At 43.9% G+C, this 24027-nt stretch overlaps 1 protein-coding gene across 2 annotated transcripts in view; it reads left to right on the top strand.

Annotated features, from left to right (window-relative positions):
• LOC135217379 (17S U2 SnRNP complex component HTATSF1-like) overlaps nt 1-24027 on the top strand; it is a 173052-nt gene that overhangs the window by 107618 nt on the left and 41407 nt on the right. For both annotated transcript variants that reach the window (XM_064253224.1, XM_064253223.1), the window contains exon 7: nt 17870-18006. In XM_064253224.1, coding sequence (XP_064109294.1) covers nt 17870-18006 — 137 coding nt within the window. The remainder of the gene's footprint in view (nt 1-17869; nt 18007-24027) is intronic.

Consider the following 24027-nt stretch of genomic DNA (forward strand, 5'->3'; position numbering starts at 1 on the left):
TCTCTCTCTCTCTCTCTCTCTCTCTCTCTCTCTCTCTCTCTCTCTCTCTCTCTCTCTCTCTCCCTCCCCTGCTGAGGAAGGCAGCAGAACCGCTACCAAAAACTACTATTTTGAATTTTACTCATTGACATTAAGGTGGTTATCATTTTTTCCCATTTACTACAACTCGCTACTGATTTTATTATTCTGCATTTCATATTATCAGTATCGTCACTAATTTGATCACTATCACTAATAGTACATATTGATTAAGCTTTGACAAATTTCAAAACAATTTCAAAACACACCTTCTCCCTTCATTAGTTAGACTAACACTGCTCGAGAGGGCAGTGCTCCCATCTCCTTTACGCTCGGGCTGGCTACCACATTATCACTCTGCCAGCAAGATTAGAACTGCTGAGCACTGCAGTTCCACAGATCGTTTAAATTCTTTTTTCTGGGCTCAGCTCGTGTCGCTGCGCGAAATATCCTTTAATCTATTATTTCTAGGGTAAATGTACTAACACATACCAGAGAATAAATAAAATAAAGAAAAAGGTCAGTATAACTGACTCGCTCACCCTCCAGGAGGGTGTCGGTATGAACACTAGGCGAGTGAGACCACTACCACGAGCCAAAAGCCAATAGAAATCTCCCACTACAAAATCCCTCCAAGAGGGGAGCCGACCCACAGAGTGAGCACTCGCTACTACTACTACTTCCATCCCAATGCTGCCGACTGCTGCGCCTCTGGTGACATCCTTTCAAGTTAGCACCCACGAGTCGGTTGTGATATTTTTCCTCTCTGTGTTTTTTGTGCCCTTTCATTGGATTTTCTATTATGGAGCGTGCAGCTATCGCAGCAGCTAAGTTAAGTACTCAGTATTTACGGTTACTTGGTTTTTTCCGGCCCTGAGACAGTATTTGCCGTTTTTTAGGTATAAATACGATCTCGGGGTCGGAAGCATGGCAGCATGGTTCTGCCTCGTGATGGGTTCGTTCTTGGTCTCCCATACCTAGAACATCCCCTTATTTATCTTCGCTCTTTATGATTATCCGCTTTACTTAGGGTACGGTCTACTCAGGTTTGTCATGCATGCATGTATTTACCTTACGTAGGCTTCTTCTATCCAGACCCTAGTCCAGGTTCTTAGTATCGGCCTCTGACTAGCTTTGAGTGGTAGACTTGCCTTCGGGTTAGTCGTACACTCCTGGATTTTTTCTCCTGCTATATTATTTTCTTTCTTTCATTTATTTATTTATATAACTGTGTATTTTATTATTGTTAGGTTAGTTAGGCGTCTGGCTTAGCCTAGGTCCTGGCTCTTTGAGCCTATACTACCGCTCATCAGTTCGGTTGCTTCCCTATAGCATCTCTCTGATTAGTTGGTTCTGCCCAGTGGGCTTATTTGCCTCCGCTTTTCAGTTCAGTATGCTTCCCGATAGCATTTCCCTGATCAGTGGTTGTCCTAGGCTTAGTTGTCGTTTTTGGTCTTACCGCCTCGTGGTCACTTCGTGATCACGGGCCAGCCAGACGCCTGTCCAGTCATTCTTCCCCCCCCTCCCGCTCTTCCATAGAGTCGGGCGGGGACGGGTCGGTCTGCCCATGCTCGCTCCTCATACCCGAGCCTGCCTCCCTCTCTCCCCTCAGGCGGAGGGGCTAGGGAGTCGGGACAGACCCTGACTGGTCTCGACCTCTCCGGCTTCTCGGTCACGCCGGTTTGGTACGGAGTGGGGGGTACTGGCCTTGCCCCCCTCCCGCGCTACCTTGTCGCTCCGGGGTCTAGCTTGAGCCTGTATGTCTTCTCGCTCTTTCCCATCTTACTAGGGCTCCTTCCCTGATCGGAGTCCTGGTATCCAGCGGAAAGTTGTTAGTCCACCCAGTAGGGTGGACCGGAGCATACAGTGGGTCTCTACTAACCTTACCGTTTTGCTGAGTTACTACACTCCGCTACGCACTGGACTTAGTCCGGTTTGCTTGTGCGTTAGGTTTTAAGTTATCTTTTAAGGTTTATCTTTAAGAACCTTAAACCATCCCCCTCCCGCCCTTACATATCTTACCGGATCTCTCCGGGATTATAGCTATTCAGGCGATGCAGGGAGGGGTTATGCCCAAATTTTTTCCGAGCTCCGGCATGCATCGGAGCTCTTCTGTCCCTTAGACTGTAAGTGATGTTTTTTAAGATACTCATGTCTCCCCACTTACAGCCACCAAAACTGTGAGCATCCGGGATGTTCCGCCACACTTCAGGACCCTTGTGGACGCGACCCTTGTGGACACGAAGTTTGCCGGTCCCATGCTCCATGCGCGACTCCGCTCGGGGACATCCAGGTCTGGTACCATGAGACGTGTACCATATGTTACGATTCTGAGCCAGCTTTTGGAAGGGGTAAGTTTTACATCTCCAGTAGCTGCTCCGCTTCTTTTTTAGCGCTTAAGTTTTCATCATATTAACTTAAGGCAATTAATTTAAGTTATACTTTAAGTTTTAGTTTTAAGTGATTCTTAAATCTAAACTACGCCCTCTCTTCCAGGCTCCGGCGGTAAGAGATACCGCACTGGCTACCCTACGGGCCTGGGTCGGCGGTTTTGGGAAAAACGCCGCCAAGGGACAGCCCTACATCCTAGAGAAGCGGTTTGGCATTACTAATCTTCCCCGGAGGCAAGGCGACAGGATACGTCGACCCGGTAGAAGCGGATCCGACTATCGCCTTCATCCAACAACAGCTGGCCACCTCATTAACTGATCAGGACCAGGATATCTCTACGGATGTCGCGACCCTAGATATTAATGTTGAACCTATGGTAGGTATAGACGACCTGTTGGTCGAGGTAGGTACGGTGGACACCCAAGGGTCACCCTTGGGCGTAACTGTTTCTTCTACTCCTGCACCTCTACATCCTTCCAAGGCTTTACGGGTGACGAAATATATTCTCCTCCTGGTGCTTCGGTTAGACCTAAGGTCAAGTCTAAGGTGATGACTTTGACTAAGACGTCGTCGTCGTCTAAGAAGACGACTTCGGCTTCATCCTCCTCCCGTAAGTCTCCGGCTGGGAATCCCGGAGCATCCAGGTCTAAAGCTTCTAGCTTCCGGCTCTAAGTCCTCGAGGAGTAATCCTCCAGAGAGAGATCTCGCACTCCGGCAGAATCACCAGAGCCTCCCCTCCAACCTCCGCAGCAGCTCCGGCTTTGGACTCCAATGCTGGCCTGTTGCAACAGGTGGGTGACCTGGTTGGGTCCTTAAAGAGTAGCATGGAGCAAATGATCTCTCGTCTGTCGGACAGGATTACTTCCCAGGACTCCATTATAGCCGGGCTGAGAGAAGCTCCTCTAGCCTCTCCTCCACTGTCCAACACGAGTGGATCCCAACTTCCTCCGTATGACTCACTACCTCAGTTCTCTATGAACAATCCGTGGAGAGTAGCGTCATACGCCCCTTCCAGGACGGTCTCATCTCTATACCGGAATTTGGGACTCGAAGAATAGAGGACTTCGAGTTCTTCCCGGAAGACCTCCAGCCTCCGTTCATAGGCTACGCAAGGCTTACGCCGTCGGCTATGGTGCGGGACGATAAGGTACCTAAGGAGACAGTCCTCTACTCACGAGACCAGGCTCAGAGAAGAATGGCTCAGGTGTTTTAGAGGACATGGATTGTTCTAACACCAAGATACAACCATTTAAGAGTCCCTTTACCATTTTTTACAATGGATGAAAGTACCCCGCTCCCCCCGTTCCTAACCTAGATCGCGAGGTCGACCATCCCAGCGGCCCAGAAGGGGGAACCTATACCGCAGTTGAAGGAAGCGGACCCCACTTCTCCGTTGCTCCCCTCAGTTGGAGAATTGTGGGAAGACTTGCCGAATACATTCTCAGCTGGCAAAACTCCAAACCGGACTGTGCTATGGAGCAGTTTGGTGAAAAGCTACCCAGGCTCCCAGATAGCCTTATTCAGGCTGAGTTTGATGCAAAATCGCGTCTAGCCAGATCCATCAATTCTATGGCTATGTCTGAGGTAGCTACCATGGCTTATGGATCAGAACCGATTTTTAAGCTCATGACCAAAGCCCTGACTCAAACGGTACAGTCAGATATGTTTGAGTTTGCCACTGCTCGGACGAATTGTAGGAAGCATGTCCTACAAGAGGCAACCATTCGGCATGAACCGAATAGGTTACTCTCGTCTAGCATCTGGGGAGCAGATCTCTTCCCAGAAGCTATGGTTAAGGAGGTCCAGTCAGAGGCTACCAGGTTAAACCAGAGCCTTAAGGATCGTTGGGCCTTTCGGCTAAGAGGAGGCAAGACCTGACTCCTAAAGGTAAGGGACAAAAGAAACCCAGGCGTTTCCAACCTTACCAGAAGAAGCAACTACGCTTTCCTCAACAAGTTCCAACAGTACCGTTAGTGCAGACAGCCCAACCCTCCACTTCTAAAGGTCAATCACAGCCAATTTATGTGATATCCCTCAGCCTCAGCCCTCCACCTCTTACGCCATCTCTCCAGCTTACAATCAAGCCTTCGAGAGTCAAGCTTCTCAGAAGTATGACCGCTCGGGTAAGGGAGGTAGAGGTAAGCGTTCCTTTCGTGGGAGAGGATCGGGAGGCCCCTTTAACAGGGGAAAGCACTTCAGAGGAGGCCGAGGCGGTTACCAGAACCAATGAAGAACTTCAGGTAGGAGGGAGGCTGTTTCACTTTCGCCACCGGTGGAACTTCAGCCAATGGGCTCAGAGCATAGTGTCAAAAAGGCCTGGGTTGGAGTGGTTGACGAACCCACCTCCATCCAGACCTTTCCGTCAACTTCCTTCCAAGGAATTGACAGAGTACGCAGACGATCTCCTTCAAAAAGGAGCTATAGCGAGAGTCAAGAGATTAAAATTTCAAGGTCGCTTGTTCCAGCGTGCCAAAGAAAGGCTCACAAAAAAGAAGAGTAATCTTAGACTTGTCCCGCTTAAACTTAGCCATCCGCTGCGACAAGTTCAAGATGCTCACGATCTCACAGGTGCGGACCCTACTTCCCCGTGGGGCCGTCACCACCTCTATCGATCTTACAGACGCTTACTATCATATCCCTATTGCAAGACACTTCCGTCCGTATCTAGGTTTCAAGATAGGAGACCAGACATTCTCCTTCAAGGTAGTTCCATTCGGACTCAACGTGGCACCCAGAGTGTTCACGAAGCTAGCGGAAGTGGTAGTGCAACAACTCAGATCGCAAAGGGATCATGGTAGTAGCGTATCTCGACGATTGGTTGATCTGGGCCCCAACAGTCGAGGAATGCAACAGAGCTACTCTGAAAGTGATTCAGTTCCTGAATATCTAGGCTTCAAAATAAACAGGACCAAATCAAGACTCACTCCAGAGTCAAACTTTCAGTGGCTGGGCATTCAATGGAATCTATCATCCCACACTCTGTCGATTCCATCAACCAAAAGGAAAGAAATAGCAAAGTCAGTCAAGCAATTTCTAAGTCACAAACTAGCGTCAAGGAGAGCCCAGGAAAGGATCCTGGGTTCTCTCCAGTTTTGCATCAGTGACAAACGTCTTAATGAAAGCCAAACTGAAAGACCTAACCAGAATCTGGCGCTCGCGAGCAAACGTCAGGTCCAGGGACAAACTATCCTCAGTGCCTCTGATTCTAAAGAATCGACTTCGGCCATGGGCGAGAGTCAAGAATTTATCAATGTCAGTACCCCTTCAGTTCCCTCCACCAGGGGTCACCATCCACACAGACGCGTCCTTAAGCGGCTGGGGAGGGTATTCCCAGGTCAAAAAGGTTCAAGGGACTTGGTCATCTCAGTTCCGTCAGTTCCATATAAACGTAACTGGAGGCAATGGCAGTGTTCTTGACTCTAAAAAGGTTACGCCCACCCAAGTACTCCCACATAAAGCTAGTCCTGGACAGCGCAGTGGTAGTACATTGTATAAACAGAGGAGGCTCCAAGTCACGTCATCTAAATCACGTCATGATAGCATCTTCTCCCTGGCAGACAAGTTCAGTTGGCATCTTTCCTCCACTCACATAGCTGGAGTAAGAAACGTCATAGCAGACGCCCTATCCCGATCAGTACCCCTAGAGTCGGAATGGTCACTGGACAACAGTTCGTTCCAATGGATCCTTCAAAGAGTCCCAGGGCTACAGGTGGACCTCTTCGCATCACAAGCGAACCACAAACTACCGTGTTATGTAGCCCCCAACCTGGACCCTCTGGCCTATGCCACGGACGCCCTGGCTCTAGACTGGAACAACTGGGAGAAGATTTACGTCTTCCCTCCAGTGAATCTCCTCATGAAAGTATTGAACAAACTCAGGACATTCAAGGGTCAAGTGGCTCTAGTAGCCCCAGACTGGCCAAAGAGCAACTGGTATCCTCTAATTTTGGAGCTGGCCTTCGTCCTCTTCAGATCCCCAGTCCCAAGCTCTCCCAGTCAGTACAAATGAAGACTGTGTTCGCTTCTTCAGGGATTCTCAAAACCCTAACTTTATGGATTTCATGAAGTTTGCGGCAAAAAGAGATGCAAATATTGACCCTCAGAATATTCTATTCTTGGAATCCGATAAAAGGGATTCGACTTTGAGGCAGTATGATGCTGCTGTCAAAAAGTTAGCAACTTTCCTGAGAGAATCGGATATTAGAATCATGACAGTTAATTCAGCTATATCCTTTTTCAGATCCTTATTTGAAAAAGGTTTAGCAGCTAGCACGGATTTACGACAAACAAGTCAGCTTTGAAAAAGATATTTCAATTTGGATTTAACATAGACTTGACGGATTCCTACTTCTCGTCTATTCCTAAGGCATGTGCTAGGCTTAGGCCTTCTGTAAGGCCTACGTCAGTTTCATGGTTCTTAAACGATGCAAAAACTGGTTCTAAAACTGGCTTCCGAAACCGATTAATGACACATGCTCGTTTATAATGCTCTTAAGAAAAACCCTATTCTTATTAAGCTTAGCTTCAGGAGCAAGAATTTCAGAACTGTCGGCTCTATCCAGAGACCCGGATCATATTCAGTTCCTTCCTACAGGAGAAGTCCTACTTTCTCCGGAACGTAGCTTTTTAGCAAAGAATGAAGATCCTTTGATGAGGTGGGAACCTTGGAAGGTACTACCCCTTCCACAAGATGTATCTCTTTGCCCAGTTACAACCTTACGAGCCTTTCTGTCTAGGACCTCCTCATCTTCATCGGGTCCCCTCTTTAGGAGGGAAAAAAGGTGGAACTTTATCCATTAAAGGCATCAGGCAACAAATCCTGTACTTTATTAAGCAAGCCAATCCTGACTCTTTCCCGAAAGCACATGATGTCAGGCAGTAGCCACCTCAATTAATTATTTCCAACATATGAACTTCGATGAGTTGAAAAAAAGTATACTGGATGGAAATCGCCGACAGTGTTCAAACGTCACTACCTTAAGTCCTTGGAAGCTCTGAAATTCCCAGCAGTAGCAGCGGGTAACATAGTTTCCCCTGACTCTAGCTAATTTGTAGTAGAAGATTCAGTCCTCCTTTCTACCTGCCTCACCCAAAAGTTCGTCTATTCCTACCTGGTTCATTTGCATTCACCTTGTGTCTTAGCTGCTTTTGTGATAGTGTAGTGGGTGCCCCTTATTGTCTGGTTAGGGACACTCACAAATGATTATAAACATTGATCTCATGGATGTTTCCCCTTATTTTTATGCTAGGGGATACATCATATTATAATGATTACGGGTTTTGTATATTAAGTCATATACATTCCCTTATATATTATTATTGTTGATTGTTTTTATTAATTGCTATTATACTTTTGATACATGCTGTTACACAGATAACATTGATACATGTAAATAATTTTACCTGTACATATGTAAATTACCTTATGTTAACAAACATGATTAGATTTAAGGGTAATTTAAGCATATTTCTATTTTTATACCCCTGTGTATATGTATCTTTTAGCAATTATAGTCTATTCTTACATATTTTATCGTTTATTTGAGACCTATTCTGATTTATTTATTTTTATTATCATTTTATTACTTTTGTTTACAATCTTGTGCTATTTCTCTGGTACGATTTCGCGCAGCGACACGAGCTGAGCCCAGAAAAGGGATTTTGACGTAAGGAAAAATCTATTTCTGGCGATTGGCTCGTGTCGCCAGCGAAATCCCACCCTACCCATCCCTTCGCCCAAGATTGTCTGCTAACTTCAGGATGGCCACCAGAGGCGCAGCAGTCGGCAGCATGGGATGGAGTAGTAGTAGTACGTCGCTGCTCACTCTGTGGGTCGGCTCCCCTCTTGGAGGGATTTTGTAGTGGGAGATTTCTATTGGCTTTTGGCTCGTGGTAGTGGTCTCACTCGCCTAGTGTTCATACCGACACCCTCCTGGAGGGTGAGCGAGTCAGTTATACTGACCTTTTTCTTTATTTTATTTATTCTCTGGTATGTGTTAGTACATTTACCCTAGAAATAATAGATTAAAGGATATTTCGCTGGCGACACGAGCCAATCGCCCAGAAATAGATTTTTCCTTACGTCAAAATCCCTTTTTTTTTTTCCAAAAACAAAAGAATGGTAATAATTTTTTAAGGATTATTGATAATCTATACCTAATTTCTCATATTTATGTATATATTCATAATTTTGTGCAAAGTATATATGAAATCTATAGGGGTGCTGCAGTTCCGCAGTGCCTACTGACGAGCCGCCACTGGTCTATACATTCTTCATGATATGTTTTCCCAGAATACTATTGGGTTACTGTACTCTGGTGTCCATTTCCTCTTCATGTGCATTTTGAGAAATTAGTGGAGGCATACTTTGAAAGGAGAAACAAAGAGTTTATCTACAAGAAAAGGGAGAGGCTGTATAAGAAAAGGATCAAGAAATTACATGCTAAAGTATTCAAACCAAATCACTTAAGGTAAACAATAACAAGAAAGAACAAAATAGCCATAAGTGTATTTTATGTATCCATTTAGACCTGGACTCAGGACCAGGTAGTGCATTGTGAGCCTGTTCTGAACATTCACTTTCCCACTACATGCAGCCACAACAACTTTTAGCAGTAATAAGATACGTAACAAGTAAGTAGATGAAGGAACTATGCAGGATTAAAGATTCATTAATAACATGTGCATGTCAGCATTTATAATGTTATTTTGCAATGCCCTGTGGATCATGATATGCATACTTAGGGAAGTTAGATCTCATACCTAAGCAGCAAGCAAAGTACCTGGTATGCTTTTAAACAAAGCAGCAGCCAGTAGCTTTTCTTTGGATTTTCATGTCCTTAGGCTCAGGCAGGTTTCAATTCAGTTCTTGTCATAGCAGGAACGACCTGGTTGGCTGTATTCCTTGGTCACCTGTTGGAGTGGGGAGCACACCTGAGCAGCATTATACACCAGGTGAGGTAGCGGATAAATATCATCTGCATACCAGTGCTTTAGAGCGAGTAGCATTGCTAGCCCCGCAAGCATTCCAAGAGTGTGTGATGGGTCTCTATTTTGTTGATGAGTAACAGCATGACCGAGGTGGCATTCATCAACTGTGGGGTGGGGGAGTTCCCTTCACCTCTTTCAGTTAACAAGGCAGCATTAGGTTCAGCAGATGTGACAATTACATTTGTAAATATCACAATTGAGAAGAATAGTATTATTTACCCATATTATGAAAAATAAAGTACAGTGGTACCTCAGAATACAAAATTAATCCGTTCCGAAGCGGCCTTCATAACCTGATTTTTTCGTATCTTGAACCACATTTTACATGTAAAGTGCCTAATTCGTTCCAACCCCTACAAAAACACCACAGTAAATGTTATAATAAAGCTAAATTGACCAATGAACAATGAAATATACAACAATTTGGACCATTCAATACCTAACTTAAACTACATATATACTACTAATATGTAATACATACCTGTAAATAAAGTGCATTAGTGTACATGGTACAAGAAATACTGTACATACAGTGGTACCTCGAGATACGAAAGGCTCAACTTACGAAAAACTCGAGATACGAAAGCCAATACGAGAAATTTAACGGTTCTACATACGAAAGGTTTCTGTAAAGTCCGAGATTCGCCCGAACCACCGATAACAATTTTGAAACTCGCGCGCCGCCAACTTAGTAGACTCGCCACCATCCTCCTGCTCTCCCATTGGTTCCTGATGCTAGTCGCGGCCATGAGATCCTTCTTTCCTATTAGCCAGTGTCCCTCCCATCATGCATCTATGTACGTGGTAGCGTGCCTCGGCCACTCGGTACCAGCATTGTTATAGTACGCACGCGGTATTCGTTTCGGGATCATCAATGTGTATTTTGAAAAAATATTTCTCATATCTTTTCACAGAAAATGGAAAAAGAAGAGCACCTCTTGAGTGACGACATATATGATATGATTGACCAAGATCTCTCTCGTGGGATAAGTGACCAAGATCTCTCACATGGGATAAAGTGATCAAGGTCTCTCTCATGGATAACTGGAAACTTTGCAAGGTTGGTAGAATCTCCACTCCCTGCTGAACAGAGAGTGTTGACCAATCATTTACAACATGCATACCAGTATAATCAAGGCACTTCAGTTTATGTTGAAGGTCAGCAGCCGAACATTCAGTACCCAAAACAGTTGCAGAGAGAGCATTTGGTTGAACAGGGTTTTGATGGACACCAGGGCCAACAGAGTCATGAGGTGCAACAATTAGTAGATAATTATCAAGACGGGCAGCCGTTAATGAACACTACGCGTTTATAGAAAAAAGACACCCCGAAAAGGCTCACACAGGTCGTATGCTTGCGCAGTTCGATGACGTTTGCCTGAGTCGTTTCAGGAACATTGTGAAAAGTAGGCAGAAGCAAACTTCCTTGGATCGTTATTTTTTAAAGAGGCCTTTAGCATTAGCAGAAGTAAGCAAAAAGAAAGAACCAAGTGATAAAAAACAGAAAGTTTTAAGCAAAAGGAAGAACCAAGTGATAAAAAACAGAAAGTTTTAAGCAAAAAGGAAGAACCAAGTGATAAAAAACAGAAAGTTGAAAGTGGTGATGAAGTTGAAATTCTGTAAAAAAAAAAAAAAAAAAAAAAAAAAAAACTACGTAAAGTAAAAAAAAAAGTTAAAAATCAAAAAAAGAAAAAAACGGCAGAAATTAAGGATGTTCTAGCCGCTTTTCATAAAGTGTAATCGTTTGTCCTCCTCCTCCTCTGCCACCACTTTCGGAGATAGCCTCACTCGAAAGGTAAGCTTCCACATTTTACTACATATGTACAGTATTTCTTGTATACCATGTACACTAATACACTTTATTTACAGGTTATTTTGCATTTTGTTATTAATTTAGGTATTGAATGGTCCAAATTGTTGTAGTATTTCATTGTTTATAGGTCAATTTAGCTTTATTATGAAATTTACTGGGGTGTTTTTGGAGGGCTTGGAACGGATTAGCCATTTTACATGTAAAATGTGGTCCAAGGTACGAAAACCTCATGATACGAAGGGCGCCTCTGAACGGATAAATTTCGTACCTCGAGGTACTCCTGTACATACGTATGTAGTAAAATGTGGAACCTTGCCTTTCGAGTGAGGTGATCTCCGAAAGTGGCGACAGAGGAGGAGGACAAATGGTAGAAAACATGAACACTTAACTTTATGAAACACATTAAAAAATGGCAGAAAACATTAACATTAAACTTTACGAAACACATTACTAAATGGCAGAAAACATTAAAACTTCCTGATTATCTCCATCTTCATTCTCCATAGAAAGCATCCTTTTCTTTCTGTGAACTTCAGCAACATTCTTGGGACCCATGGCTAATAACGTAAATAATTAAATTCACACACAACACGATAAAGTAACTTAAAGTACAACGAAAGTGAAATCACTAACACGAATTTATGTTAACAAACGAAATACGTATATGTGAACGAACGATTCCAGTGTTTACAATAACGCTGCCGCAAAAAATGGTCAAGGAACGCCTTTACACAGAGGCATGATGCTGATCAATAGGAGAGCAGGATCTTATGGCAGTGACTAGCATCAGGAACCAATGGGAGAGCGGGAGGATGGTGGTGAGTCTACTCAGTTGGCGGCGCGCCAGTTTTAAAATTGTTCTCGTTGGTCCGGGCGAATCTCGGGACTTTACAGTAACACCCATTCGTAACCCGAATTATTTTCGTATGCAGAGGCAAAAAAATTTTCGTATTTGCTTCCGTAACTTGAATTTTTCGTAAGTTGGGACTTTCGTATGTCGAGGTTCCACTGTAGTAATATATTACCCAGCAGATTGATACTATAAAAAAAAAATTATAATGTACGGTGGTACCTCATTTGTTGAATGTTTCTTATGTTGAACATTCTGTTTTTCAAACAAAATTTTGTATCGTTTGTTGAACAAATGCTTGTACATACTTCGAACATACCGATTATCTTGTTTATACTTGTATTCGACAGCCTACTGCGCCCTACAAGATAAACTATATTAGCCCTCTCGTGATCTGATGACGTGTAGTGCATCAATAAATTATTTCCGTAAGTGCACAGATGACGTGCCGGTGCATCATATGTAAGTTATTTTTGGGAAAAAATCACGAAAAAAGATGTCAATCATAGTAAATGTAGTTGATGATGCCATTGGGTCAACAGATGATGAATCTCAAATAAAATGCAGACCTGACACTGCTAGCTTACTTAGCTATGATACAAAATGTCAACATAAGTAGGTTGGAAAATCTGAAAATTGCACCAAGACAGTACATTTTAACCATATTCAACAAAATAGTAAATGAAAGAGCAAAGCTTTTCACAATAAATTAAGCATTAACAAGTAACAAAATCATTCATCACTTCGGTGATGCACAGCTAACTTGAAATAAAGGGAGGGAGCATCTATATTTTTGAGGAATAATGATTGAATGATTTTAAGTTATCATGCGTCGTGATATGTTAGAATAGAGAAGAAGAGACTAAAATCTTTACTATAATATGTAGTACATAGAAGCAGTACCAATTCACATAAAAAAATAATGCTATTCCACAATCAGTTCAGCATAATGATGAAATATGAAAACAATAAAAAAACATGAAAACAATCAAATACAATACAGTAATAAAAGAAAAGTCTACTTCATCCAGTGTTCAGTGCGCTAAGTGAGACGATAGAGAGGGGGGAGAGGAAAGACGGGGTCTTCTTCCTATGACTTACCAGCTGGGCTGGGATGATTCGCCCATTTCTTTCAATTACGCTCGATTTGCCCAAATCACTTCTTTTTGTTACAGTAAAATACCTATCTAGTGACAATTGCATTTTATGTTTTTTACCACTGTAAAAGTAACTTAGCTCCATAATAAACACATTGGCGCTGCGTTCAGCTTCTGCATGCCTTTGATTGTTTGTTTAAAGGACTTCCTTGGGAAAAGTTTTTTTAATCTCTCATAACTTTTCTTGCATTCTTTACTCAATTAATCTCTTTCACGCACTTAAGATCCACGTGTAAACACGTCAACAATCATTCTCTCTCTCTCTCTCTCTCTCTCTCTCTCTCTCTCTCTCTCTCTCTCTCTCTCTCTCTCTCTCTCTCTCAGACACAATTGGACACGCACACTGTCGATTCCTTTGATTAATTATCGTTTTAAAATGTAGATAAAATTGATTTTTTTATCAACCTTTGCCTACTGCAACCATTGCTGTTTCCTCAAAGGGTCCTCGTCTCTCCTCCCTCCATTCCCCAGCTGGTCGTGCACCATTTTCACCAAACAGTTTGCAAATCGTACAGGGAAACAAAATTTTTTAAAATTTTACCTCACATAACGTACCGTTTTATTACATATTTACACTCTTAATTTAACTTTTGAACACATTGATAATTTTACAAAAATGTGAAGAAGGGGACTTCTTGGGTTGGCTGGAATGAATTATCCTGATTCCCTTTATTTCTTACGGGGATATTTCTTTCGTAATTCGAACAAGTCATATTTCAAACAGCCTTCTGGAATGCATTAAGTTCGAACTCTGAGGTACTACTGTATATGTAAGTATTCTCTCTCGCTCTCTCTATCTAACAGTTCGTTTCATCAGCGGTGACTTGCACTATTTCATCATCCACAAAAATCCTAAAGTAGTCTGATTCCTCACTGTTGTCTCAATCCAAAATCATTTATCACTTGTCATCCCAGTAAAAATGTAATCATCATGTATGTAATCTCTTTCATCAGTCCAACTTTTTCTGAAGCTTGGGCTGACTTCCACACATCTAGACACTGCTCACCCCACTGCTGTATGAGCAAAACCTTGATCACTTTCTATGTTGGAGAAAAGACCCCGTAGCTGAAGATCCTAGATAAGCAGCTGCACTTTCCCACACAAAATCATGTGGACAACTGCCATCAGACTCATGCTCTAAGCTTAGATTATGAAGAGTTTTCAGTTTGTTATTTATGGTCCATTCAAGCAATTTGAATGCAGTCCTACAAAATTCATTCAAACAATGTATGGCACAAAATGATAATCCTCATAAAATGTGGCCAGGACCCCTCCCCAAAATTTGTTATTGCACCTCCAAAGATGCTTGCTATACTCATAGGGTTAAACCAGGCTTTCAGACTGAAGGGTTTAGGTCTTTCTACTCTCTCATTTTTGTTCATTGCTGAGTTTATAAACAACCCAGAATTTGTATATCCCTATTGAGAGATACTAGTTATTAATGCTGCTCCTCTCTGAGATTTCTGGTGGTGACCTGGAAAAGATGCATTTATGCCTAGTGTAAACGGTGAGATATTACCTGACACAGACCCAACATCTTAGGCCAGGAACACCCTTTTTTTCTGGCTTCTAGTTGTAATCAAATAGCTTACAACTCATCAGGCTAAATGGACAGCAGTACAGTTTTGGGTAAGAGCTCACAAAGATAAGAGTATGGAGTCATCCCTTGGAGTCAGTTTAGAGACAGCTTTCCACCTAAAGAATGAGTCCCCTTCATAAAAGGAACAATCACAAAATTTTAAGTAATGGCACAAGTTGCTGTTACCTTATGCCAATTGATTAGCTCATGCTGACAAATATTTGAATGTTTGAAATTTCTCTAGAACAGAAGAGATGCCAGTTACTGAACCTTTCATTCAGGAGAAGCTTTAGTTTAGTTATAGGAGGTTCAATTGATGCCCACACACCAAGCTTTTGAACTTTGACTGTCCAGGACCATGGTTACAGCCTGGATTGTCCATCTGGGGTGGGCTGATGTTCCCTTTCATCTTTGGGAACAAGATTTTATGTGAGGACTTTCCTTTTATAATCCCCCCCCTTCCCCTGGTTCCAACCAGTGTTCAGTAATATAGGAACCTTTGTGATCCTCTCCAATTGCTGTGATGGTGATTGTGGAAGCATATTTGATTACATGTTCTTTTCCATTCTGATTGACAGAGCCTTGCATCAACCAGTGACTGTCCTGTAGTTTCTGGGTTGTTGCTGAAGTTTTTTTTCAGTTGTCCAAGGGCAAACCAGAAATTCTCATTGATAAGTTCTTTCCTCAGCTGAAATATCTTCTCCAGCTTTGGTCCAGACCCATTAGTTTCAGTTGTCCTCTGAGATATCAACACAACTTAGAATTCTTCCCATGTGTAGTGGGGGTTCTCCCAGGATTTCCTGAGTGTTCCCTCACCTGTAGAAGGAACACAAGTTTTGTTCCTTTCTGGAACCAAATACTACTACAAGATTCCTTTCAGTTACAAGGATCATCCTGTGCTAAATATTGATCTGTCTGCTGATTAGTTGTTAGGACATTCTACTTGTAATACTTCTGTTAGTATGGGAGAAACTGGCCTGACTCAGGATGATACCTTCAGCTTGCTCCTGCTGATGGGTGATCCCTAGTATTGTTACTTCTGGCATGGGCCCAGGTTACCCACCCCCCTTGCTTGGTCCCAGTGGGTAAGCCTGCCAGGAAGCTTGTCAGAAAAAAAGGCTTTTCAAGACCAGCTGTGAAGGCAATTGCAAAGTGTAGGCGCCAGTCTTCCGCTAACGTGTATCAGTCTGTGGTCAGTCTTCCACAACTGATGCAGAAAATATGATGTCCTATCTTCTACCTCTGTAGCCCATATAGCAGACTTTCTGCTATTTTTAAGGACTTCCCAATATTTGACTACCTCTACGATCAAGGGATATAAGGCCATGCTCGTACATGAAACAAACCTGAGGTACAATTAGGATAATACTAGCACCAAGTTGGAAAACCAGTAGAATTAATGAAAAACCTGTGTGATCCAGGGACTATTGGCATCTGTACCCAGTCACAGGGCAGTGTAGTTCCCAGAACGCCCTTGGTGTCCCGTGACCTATCAATTACTTTCCTACCGCCTTTAAGAAGGTACTGGGGACTGGATTTATCCTCAGACAAAGACACCAGCGATTTGATCAAGTCAAATTGAGAATCCAAACAAGAGAAAACAACTTAGTTGTCTTGGAATGTAGGTGTTGTTCTAAAATAGATTTCAGGGACTCCAGTCGAACCCATTCAATCTTCTTCCCTTGGGGATTTAACATGGAAGACTCTCTTTTTGGTAGCCTTAGCTACGGCTAAAAAAGTGAGCGAGATTTAGACCTTAGAAAAAGATGTGGACTTCACACAGGGAGATGCAGTGTGCTCATTTAATTTGGGTTTCTTAGCAAAAATTTAAACACCATCCAATCCTTGGCCTTGCTCTTTCAGTATCAAGCCTCTGACTGACATCTTCGGTCCAACAGATCAAGAAAGGACTCTGTGCCCCTTGAGAGTATTGAAACATTACTTGGAAAGGAGACTAAGAGAATCAGAGGTCTCTCTCTTGACCTCTGGTGCTCAGTCAAGGACCCATGCCATCCTTTGTCAAAAAACACCCTGACATTCTTCTTAAGATGTTATTTCTGAATCTCACTCAAAGGTTAGAGAGGAAGATTTTCTTATTTGTAATGTCAAAGCCCTTGAAGTTAGGGCAGTAGCCACTTCCTTGGCTTTCAGAAATAATGTATCTCTTGCATTGATTGTGCAAGCTACATTCTGGAGATGTAAATTGGTATTTGCAAATTTTTACGTTCATGATGTTGAAATAATTTATGATAATTAGGATGCTTATCTATAACTGGCATTGTATTGGGAAAGGAACAGTAGGCAAATTTACCTATATTCTTATTTTAACTCACCTTGACATTGGTCGTCAAGTTTTTTTTAAGCTTGTGGGTTATTGTGTACCCGAAGAACCCACCAGTCTTGTTTTTATGGATGGGTAATGTTGATTGTTTTTATTTGGTGTTTGGGTATCATTGGAGCCCTTCTCAATTGCAAAGCATCCCACTGAAGGAGAGGCAACACCTGGCTTTACTACCATGCCACTATGGGTTGAGATGAGCTCTGACAAGAGGCAGTATCTTCCTGCTGGAGCTCTGTCACCAGGTAAGGTTACAACAAGCATTTTATTAATGCTAGCTAATTTACTATTGCAAATTCATCTTCATTACTGAGTGTTTCAGCTATGTAATTACTTGGTAAGTTACTTATATAAAAAAGGACATTTTGATAAATTATTTCAACATCATGTACTACATGATTGGAGCCCGCCCTCCTCCCTGCTCATGGACATAGGGTATAAACAAAGTGAGTGTTCTAGCTGTGTTTTACCTATGCTTCCCGAAAGTGGGTGGGACCAGTTACCTATTCAACAAATGAATTACTACTGCAAATTTCAAATTTAGGATGCCATGAAAATAGAAACTTATAGCTACGTATGTAGTTTTTTGGTAAGTATATGCACAAATCTAATTTTATCATAAAAATTTCATTTTTCTGTCAGGAGGAATTTTGCTGTTGACTCTTCAACAGTAGACAAAAGGAACAGGGTTTGTAAAGCAAAGAATGTTTAAAGAATATATTTTTTTTTCAGCTGCATCCTGAAGGTGTAGTACAAGTAACCTTTGCTGAAGTTGAGGCAGCAGATATGTGTGCTGCAACTTTAAACAATCGCCTGTATCTTGGGCGCAATCTTAGAGTTTCAACTTGGGATGGCAAAGAAAAGTTCAGGTATTTATGATTTTATTTATGAGTAATTTATACAGATACTATATTTATGCCTATTTGATGTTTAGTGCAACTTTTGATTATAAGTTAAGGGGGTTGCAACTTACATGAGATATAAAATTCGAGTATGTAATAATATTAGTATTGTATGATAAAATACAAACATAATGGATATGCATCTTATCCATGGATCTTTTAAAAAGTTGTTTTACTTCACAGCATCCAATAATATTTTATGATTTTTCATAATACTATTTGTTTGTTTTATAAAATGCAAACATAGCAATCATGTTTTGGTTTTAAAATCAGCTGAGGGCGATTCCGAGTAAGTTTGTGTTTGCTGTGTTGAACTCAAATCAGAGAGACTTTCTTGCTTCTAGTTAGCGCAAATGAATCTCAAGATACTCTATTTATATGAGAAAAGGTTATTTTACATTATACAAAGTGTTTTCAAGTGGAAATATCACTTAAAAACGTATCATTTGTGAACAAAATTTAGTTATTTTTTCGTTAGTAGAAAGCGCTGAGGGCATGTTTATAGCGTAAACAAAAATCAACATTTTTGTACATGCAACTTCCCCGGCAGATATATACTTAGCTAATGTCTCTGACGTCCCGACAGAATTCAAAACTCGCGGCACACGCTACAGGTAGGTCAGGTGATCACCCCTCTCCCGTCGCTGGGTGGCGGGAATAGGAACCATTCCCGTTTTCTAATCAGATTTTCTCTGTCGCCAGTACCGACAACATCGTTGTTGGTGCCTCCTGCTTGGAATTCTTTCTCGCTTTGCTGAGGATTGTTTTGGTGAAGTATTTGATCTTTGGCTTCGGCATACGCTGTTTTGGACCGTTTTTTTACTTTGGATTGTAATTTCTTCAGTATGTCTGATGTTGCACCTGAAGGGGGCCACTTTAGAGTGTGTATGAAAGAAGAGTGTAAGGTGAGGTTGCCGAAAGCTTCGGTAGATCCTCACACTGTTTGTGTTAAATGTAGGGGTAATGAATGCTCTGTCAGTAACACTTGTGATGAATGTGTAAACTTGACTCAGATGGAATGGAAGAGTTTGACTGCTTATGTTAGAAAATTGGAGAGAGATAGAATCAGGAAGGCTTCAGTCAGAAGCTAAAGTAGGTCCTGCTCTATTGATCAGGACGGTAATTCTAACCATAACTTAGTTTCTCCTACTTCTAACGTAGTTTCAGCTCCTTCCCCCCGCAGCGAACTCGTAGATTCGTCTTCGGAGATGGCTGCTATGAAAGCGTCAATCCGTAACTTGCAGTCGCAATTGCGAGCCATAGAAAAAGGTAAGTACAGTGATGTGTGCAGTGTCCCCAGTGCAGTGGAGGGGGCGTCTGACCAACTCCGCATTGCCCCTAGGCCTAGACCTCTTTCAGACTCCCATGACCAAGGGAGGAGGAATGTCGAAAGCCGCAAGGAGGATGTAGAGTATCCCCAACAGTCAGGCGTCCCTTCGGCAGATCCTGTAGACGCGTCCCAGGCTGCCTTGGATCGCTATAGACAAAGCATCCTTAGGAAGTGTTTTTTCAACTAAGATTCTTCCTCACCAAGGCGTGGATGGAGCTCCGTGTCTAAGTCTCGCCCCTTGAAGAGAGCCTGGAAGCCTCCTGGAGAAGACACGTTAGACTACAGCCCCGAGCCTTTCCCGGAGTATTCTCCTGCTCAGAAGAGGAAAGCAACGAGGTCGCCTGATTCCTCTCCTGAAGGAGTACGCTCGTCTACCAAAAAGTTTCTGGTAGGCCTACAAGAACAGTTGTCTACACTAGTAGGCTCTCTTTCCAAGGGGTCTTCTCGCAGGAAGGATACTTCTCTTCCTGTCAAGAGCTCTTTCAAGAGACCTTCTTCTAGTCGGCGCCCGGATTCAAGCAGGCGCCTCTCTCCTGAAAGACGCTCCTCTCCAGCTAAATCTTCGGCTTATGCTTCGTCTCATCACGGACGATCATCGACTCCCGACAGGCGCTCTTCATTGACTAAGCACCTGGATTCTTCAGGACGTCCTGTGAAGGTCGCAAGCTCCTCTCCTGGCAGGCGTGAGGAACAGCGCAACATACGTGGGAGTAGCGGGCTCATCGGGCGCTCTCCAAGGGATAGAAGCTCTTCGTCTTGCAGGCGCCAGGATCTGGAGTCTCCGCAATTCTCGTAGGATCAGAGAGAGCAGTGAGCATTTCTCTCCCCCCAGACGCTCTCGGAGAGACTTAAGCTCCTCTTCTAGCGGGCGCCAGGATGTTGGCAGGCGCTTTTCTCCTCCAAGGCGTGTTACTCCTTCCAGGGGCTATCTACGCGACGGTAGCGCCTCTCTGGGCAGGCTACAAGAGCCTGAGAAGAGCCTGGTTCGTGATTCGCGCCCTACTCCTGTTAGGCGCTCCTTAGGAGACGCAAGCGCTTCCTCTCTCAGGACTCCTCGAAGGGAAGTAAGCGCCTCCCCTGTCAGGCGCCTTTCTCCTTCAAGGCGCTTGGCTCCTGTCAGGCGCTCTCTACGTGACGCAAGCGCCTCTCCGAGCAGACTCCAAGAACCTGGAAAGAGCCTAGTTCATGATTCTCGCCCTACTCCTGTTAGGCTCTCCTTAAGAGACACAAGCGCCTCCCCTCTCAGGTGCCATGAGCCTGTGAAGCATCAGGATCCTAGCGGCAGTCGTTCTTCTCCTGCTAAACACCTGCCAGCGGAAGCTAGTACTTCGTTATGCAAGACCCTCTTGGGAAGTGAACACAGTTCCTCTTCCAAGCTTCCTTCTAAGGAGAAAAGCGTCTCTCCTTCTAGGACTCCTTCTCTGAAGAAGCCTTCTTCTCCAACTGCATCTTTAGAGGAAGTTTCAGAGGACGAAGCTCATAAAGATGCTGGCGTCTCTGATTACAAGAGACTGGCAGCCCTACTGCTTCAGGAGTTCGGGGACTCCCTTCGCCCAGCGGACCCTCCTTCTCCAGGATCGCTTCTTTCTAGCACTAAGCTCTCGAAGTCCCCCTTATTTGTCAAAATGCGCCCTACGCTTTCGATGAAAAAAGCAATTAAGAACTTAGAGAGCTGGCTCCTCTCTAAGAAGGAAGCGGGAAAGACGGTTTTTTCCTGCCCTCCTTCCAAGCTGACAGGTAAACCAGGTGTCTGGTATGACACCAAAGAACCCATGGGGTTGGGCCTACCTTCTTTGGCTGATGCAGATTTTTCATCATTTGTGGATTCATCAAGAAGACGCTCTCTTCTGTCGGCAAAGGCTTCTTGGGGGATGTGCGAAATGGACCATCTCCTTAAGGGTCTATTTCGCACCCTTGAAGTCTTCAACTTCATGGATTGGTCCTTAGGAGCTCTGGCCAGGAGAGCTCAGGACCCGGACTTCGTGACAATGGACGAGTTGACCAGCGTTCTTTCATGCTTGGACAAGGCAGTAATGGATGGGTCCACAGAAATTGCGTCCCTCTTCGGATCGGGAATCCTTAAAAAGAGGTCGGTATACAGCTCCTTTTTAGCTAAATCAGTGTCGCCTCTCCAGAGATCTGCCTTGCTGTATTCTCCTCTTTCGAGTCATCTGTTCCCGCAGGACAGTGTTAAGGACATCTCGAGGTCTTTATCTGAGAAGGCCACCCAAGATCTTTTAGCTCAGTCAGCTAAAAGACTGAAACCTGCGGTACCGATTACCAAGAGGGAGAAGATTCCATTTCAACAGCCCTTTCAAGGGAGAACTGCCTCTAGATCCTCTCTTAGGAGCAGGAGACCAGTTAAGAGAGGAAGATCTTCGCGAAGATATTTCGCAAAACCCCAGTGAAACAGCAGTCCTCCAGGCAACAGTGGGTGCCAGACTTTTGAAGTTTGCCAAAGTCTGGGCACAGAAGGGGGCGGACGCTTGGTCCCTCTCTATCCTCGAGAGAGGATACCTTATCCCCTTCAGGGAGAAACCTCCCTTGACAACAACTCCAAGGGAGTTAACAGCAAGATACCGAGATCCTATACGAAGCCAAGCCCTTCTACAACTAGTAGAGCAGATGTTGGACAAGGAGACAATAGAAAGTGTACAAGAGCTCCAGTCCCCAGGCTTTTACAACCGACTGTTTTTAGTGCCGAAAGCCTCAGGGGGGTGGAGACCAGTTTTGGATGTGAGCGCCCTGAATGACTTCGTAATAAAGACGAAGTTCACAATGGAGACGACATCCTCTGTACTCGCAGCTCTTCATCCAGGGGATTGGATGGTGTCCCTGGACCTTCAGGACGCCTATTTCCATGTGCCTATTCATCCTTCGTCCAGGAAGTACCTAAGATTCATGGTCCAGGGCAAAGTATTTCAGTTTCGCGCTCTATGCTTTGGACTTGCGACGGCCCCTCAAGTGTTCACGGGGCTAATGAAGAACATAGCTCATTGGCTACATCTGAAAGGAATAAGGATCTCTTTGTATCTCGACAATTGGCTGATCTGTGCCCAGTCAAAGGATCGCTGTCTGGAGGACTTGAATTTAACGTTGGACCTAGCTCAGTCCTTAGGACTGTTAGTAAACCTCGGGAAGTCCCAGATGAATCCCCAGCAACGCACTTTCTATCTGGGGATTCTGATGGATTCTCAGGGTTTTCGAGTATATCCATCCCAGGAAAGACAAGATCGATGTTTAAAGAAAGTGACAACGTTCCTAGAGAAAGAACAATGTTCCGCGAAGGACTGGATGAGTCCTCTGGGGACCCTTTCCTCGTTGGAACAGTTCGTTTCTCTAGGAGGGCTTCACTTAAGGCCCTTGCAATTCTTCCTGAGGGAGAATTGGAATCAGAAATCTCAAGACATTTCGGACTCCTTTCATCTATCAAAGAGGATAAAGGAGGATCTCTCTTGGTGGTTAAACCCAAACAGACTCAACCAGGGAGTCTAGCTTCATTTACCAAGCCCTCGCCTAGTGTTGTTTACAGATGCCTCGGAGTTGGGATGGGGAGCAACTCTGGACGTGAGAGAAGTGTCAGGCACCTGGAGTGGGGATGAGGTGTCCTGGCACATCAACAAGAAGGAATTAGCTGCAGTGCATCTAGCACTCCTTCACTTCGAATCTCAAGTCACGGGTTCCGTGTTACAGGTAAACTCAGACAACACGACAGCACTAGCCTACATAAGGAAGCAGGGAGGTACTCACTCCTCCCTATTCGAGAAAGCAAGGGAGTTACTTATTTGGACCAAGGACAGGAACATTACTCTCCTCACCAGGTTCATCCAAGGAGAAAAGAACGAGAGGGCAGACCTTCTGAGCAGAAGAGATCAAGTCCTTCCCACGGAATGGACTCTGCATTCGGAAGTGTGCAACAAGCTTTGGAACCTCTGGGGAAGACCGAATCTAGACCTTTTTGCAACACATTGGAATGCGAGACTGGAGAACTACTGCTCCCCAATCTCAGATCCGAGAGCAGTAGCAATAGACGGTCTTCTTCTAGATTGGAAGGGGATCGACGGGTACGCTTTTCCCCCATTCAAGATCTTAGGAGAGGTAGTGAGGAAGTTTGTCTCAGCGGAGGGAGCAAAACTGACCCTCATCGCCCCGTTCTGGCCAGCTCAAGATTGGTTCACAGAGGTACTGGAATGGATGATAGATTTCCCGAGGTCGCTGCCACTAAGGAATGATCTTCTCAAACAACCCCACTTCGACAGATATCACAAAAACCTCCCCGCTCTCGGTCTAACTGCCTTCAGACTATCGAAGGACTTGTCAGAGTGAGGGGTTTTTCACGCGGCGCTGCAAAGGCTATTGCAAGAGCCAGAAGAACCTCAACGTTACGCGTTTACCAGTCGAAGTGGGAGGTGTTTCAAAGGTGGAGCAGGGCTCAGAAGGTATCCTCTTCCAGTACCTCTGTGACAGACATAGCTGACTTCCTCCTGTACTTGAGGGAGGAATGCAATCTCACTGTCTCCACTATTAAAGGCTATAGGAGCATGCTTTCCTCTGTCTTCAGGCATAGAGGCCTGAATATTGCAGAAAACAGAGATCTCCATGAATTGATCAGATCCTTCGAGACTTCGAAGTCCAAGACTGCAAAACCACCTAGTTGG

This window comes from Macrobrachium nipponense, chromosome 7 (assembly GCF_015104395.2).
Source record: "Macrobrachium nipponense isolate FS-2020 chromosome 7, ASM1510439v2, whole genome shotgun sequence".
NCBI classification, from domain to species: domain Eukaryota; kingdom Metazoa; phylum Arthropoda; class Malacostraca; order Decapoda; family Palaemonidae; genus Macrobrachium; species Macrobrachium nipponense.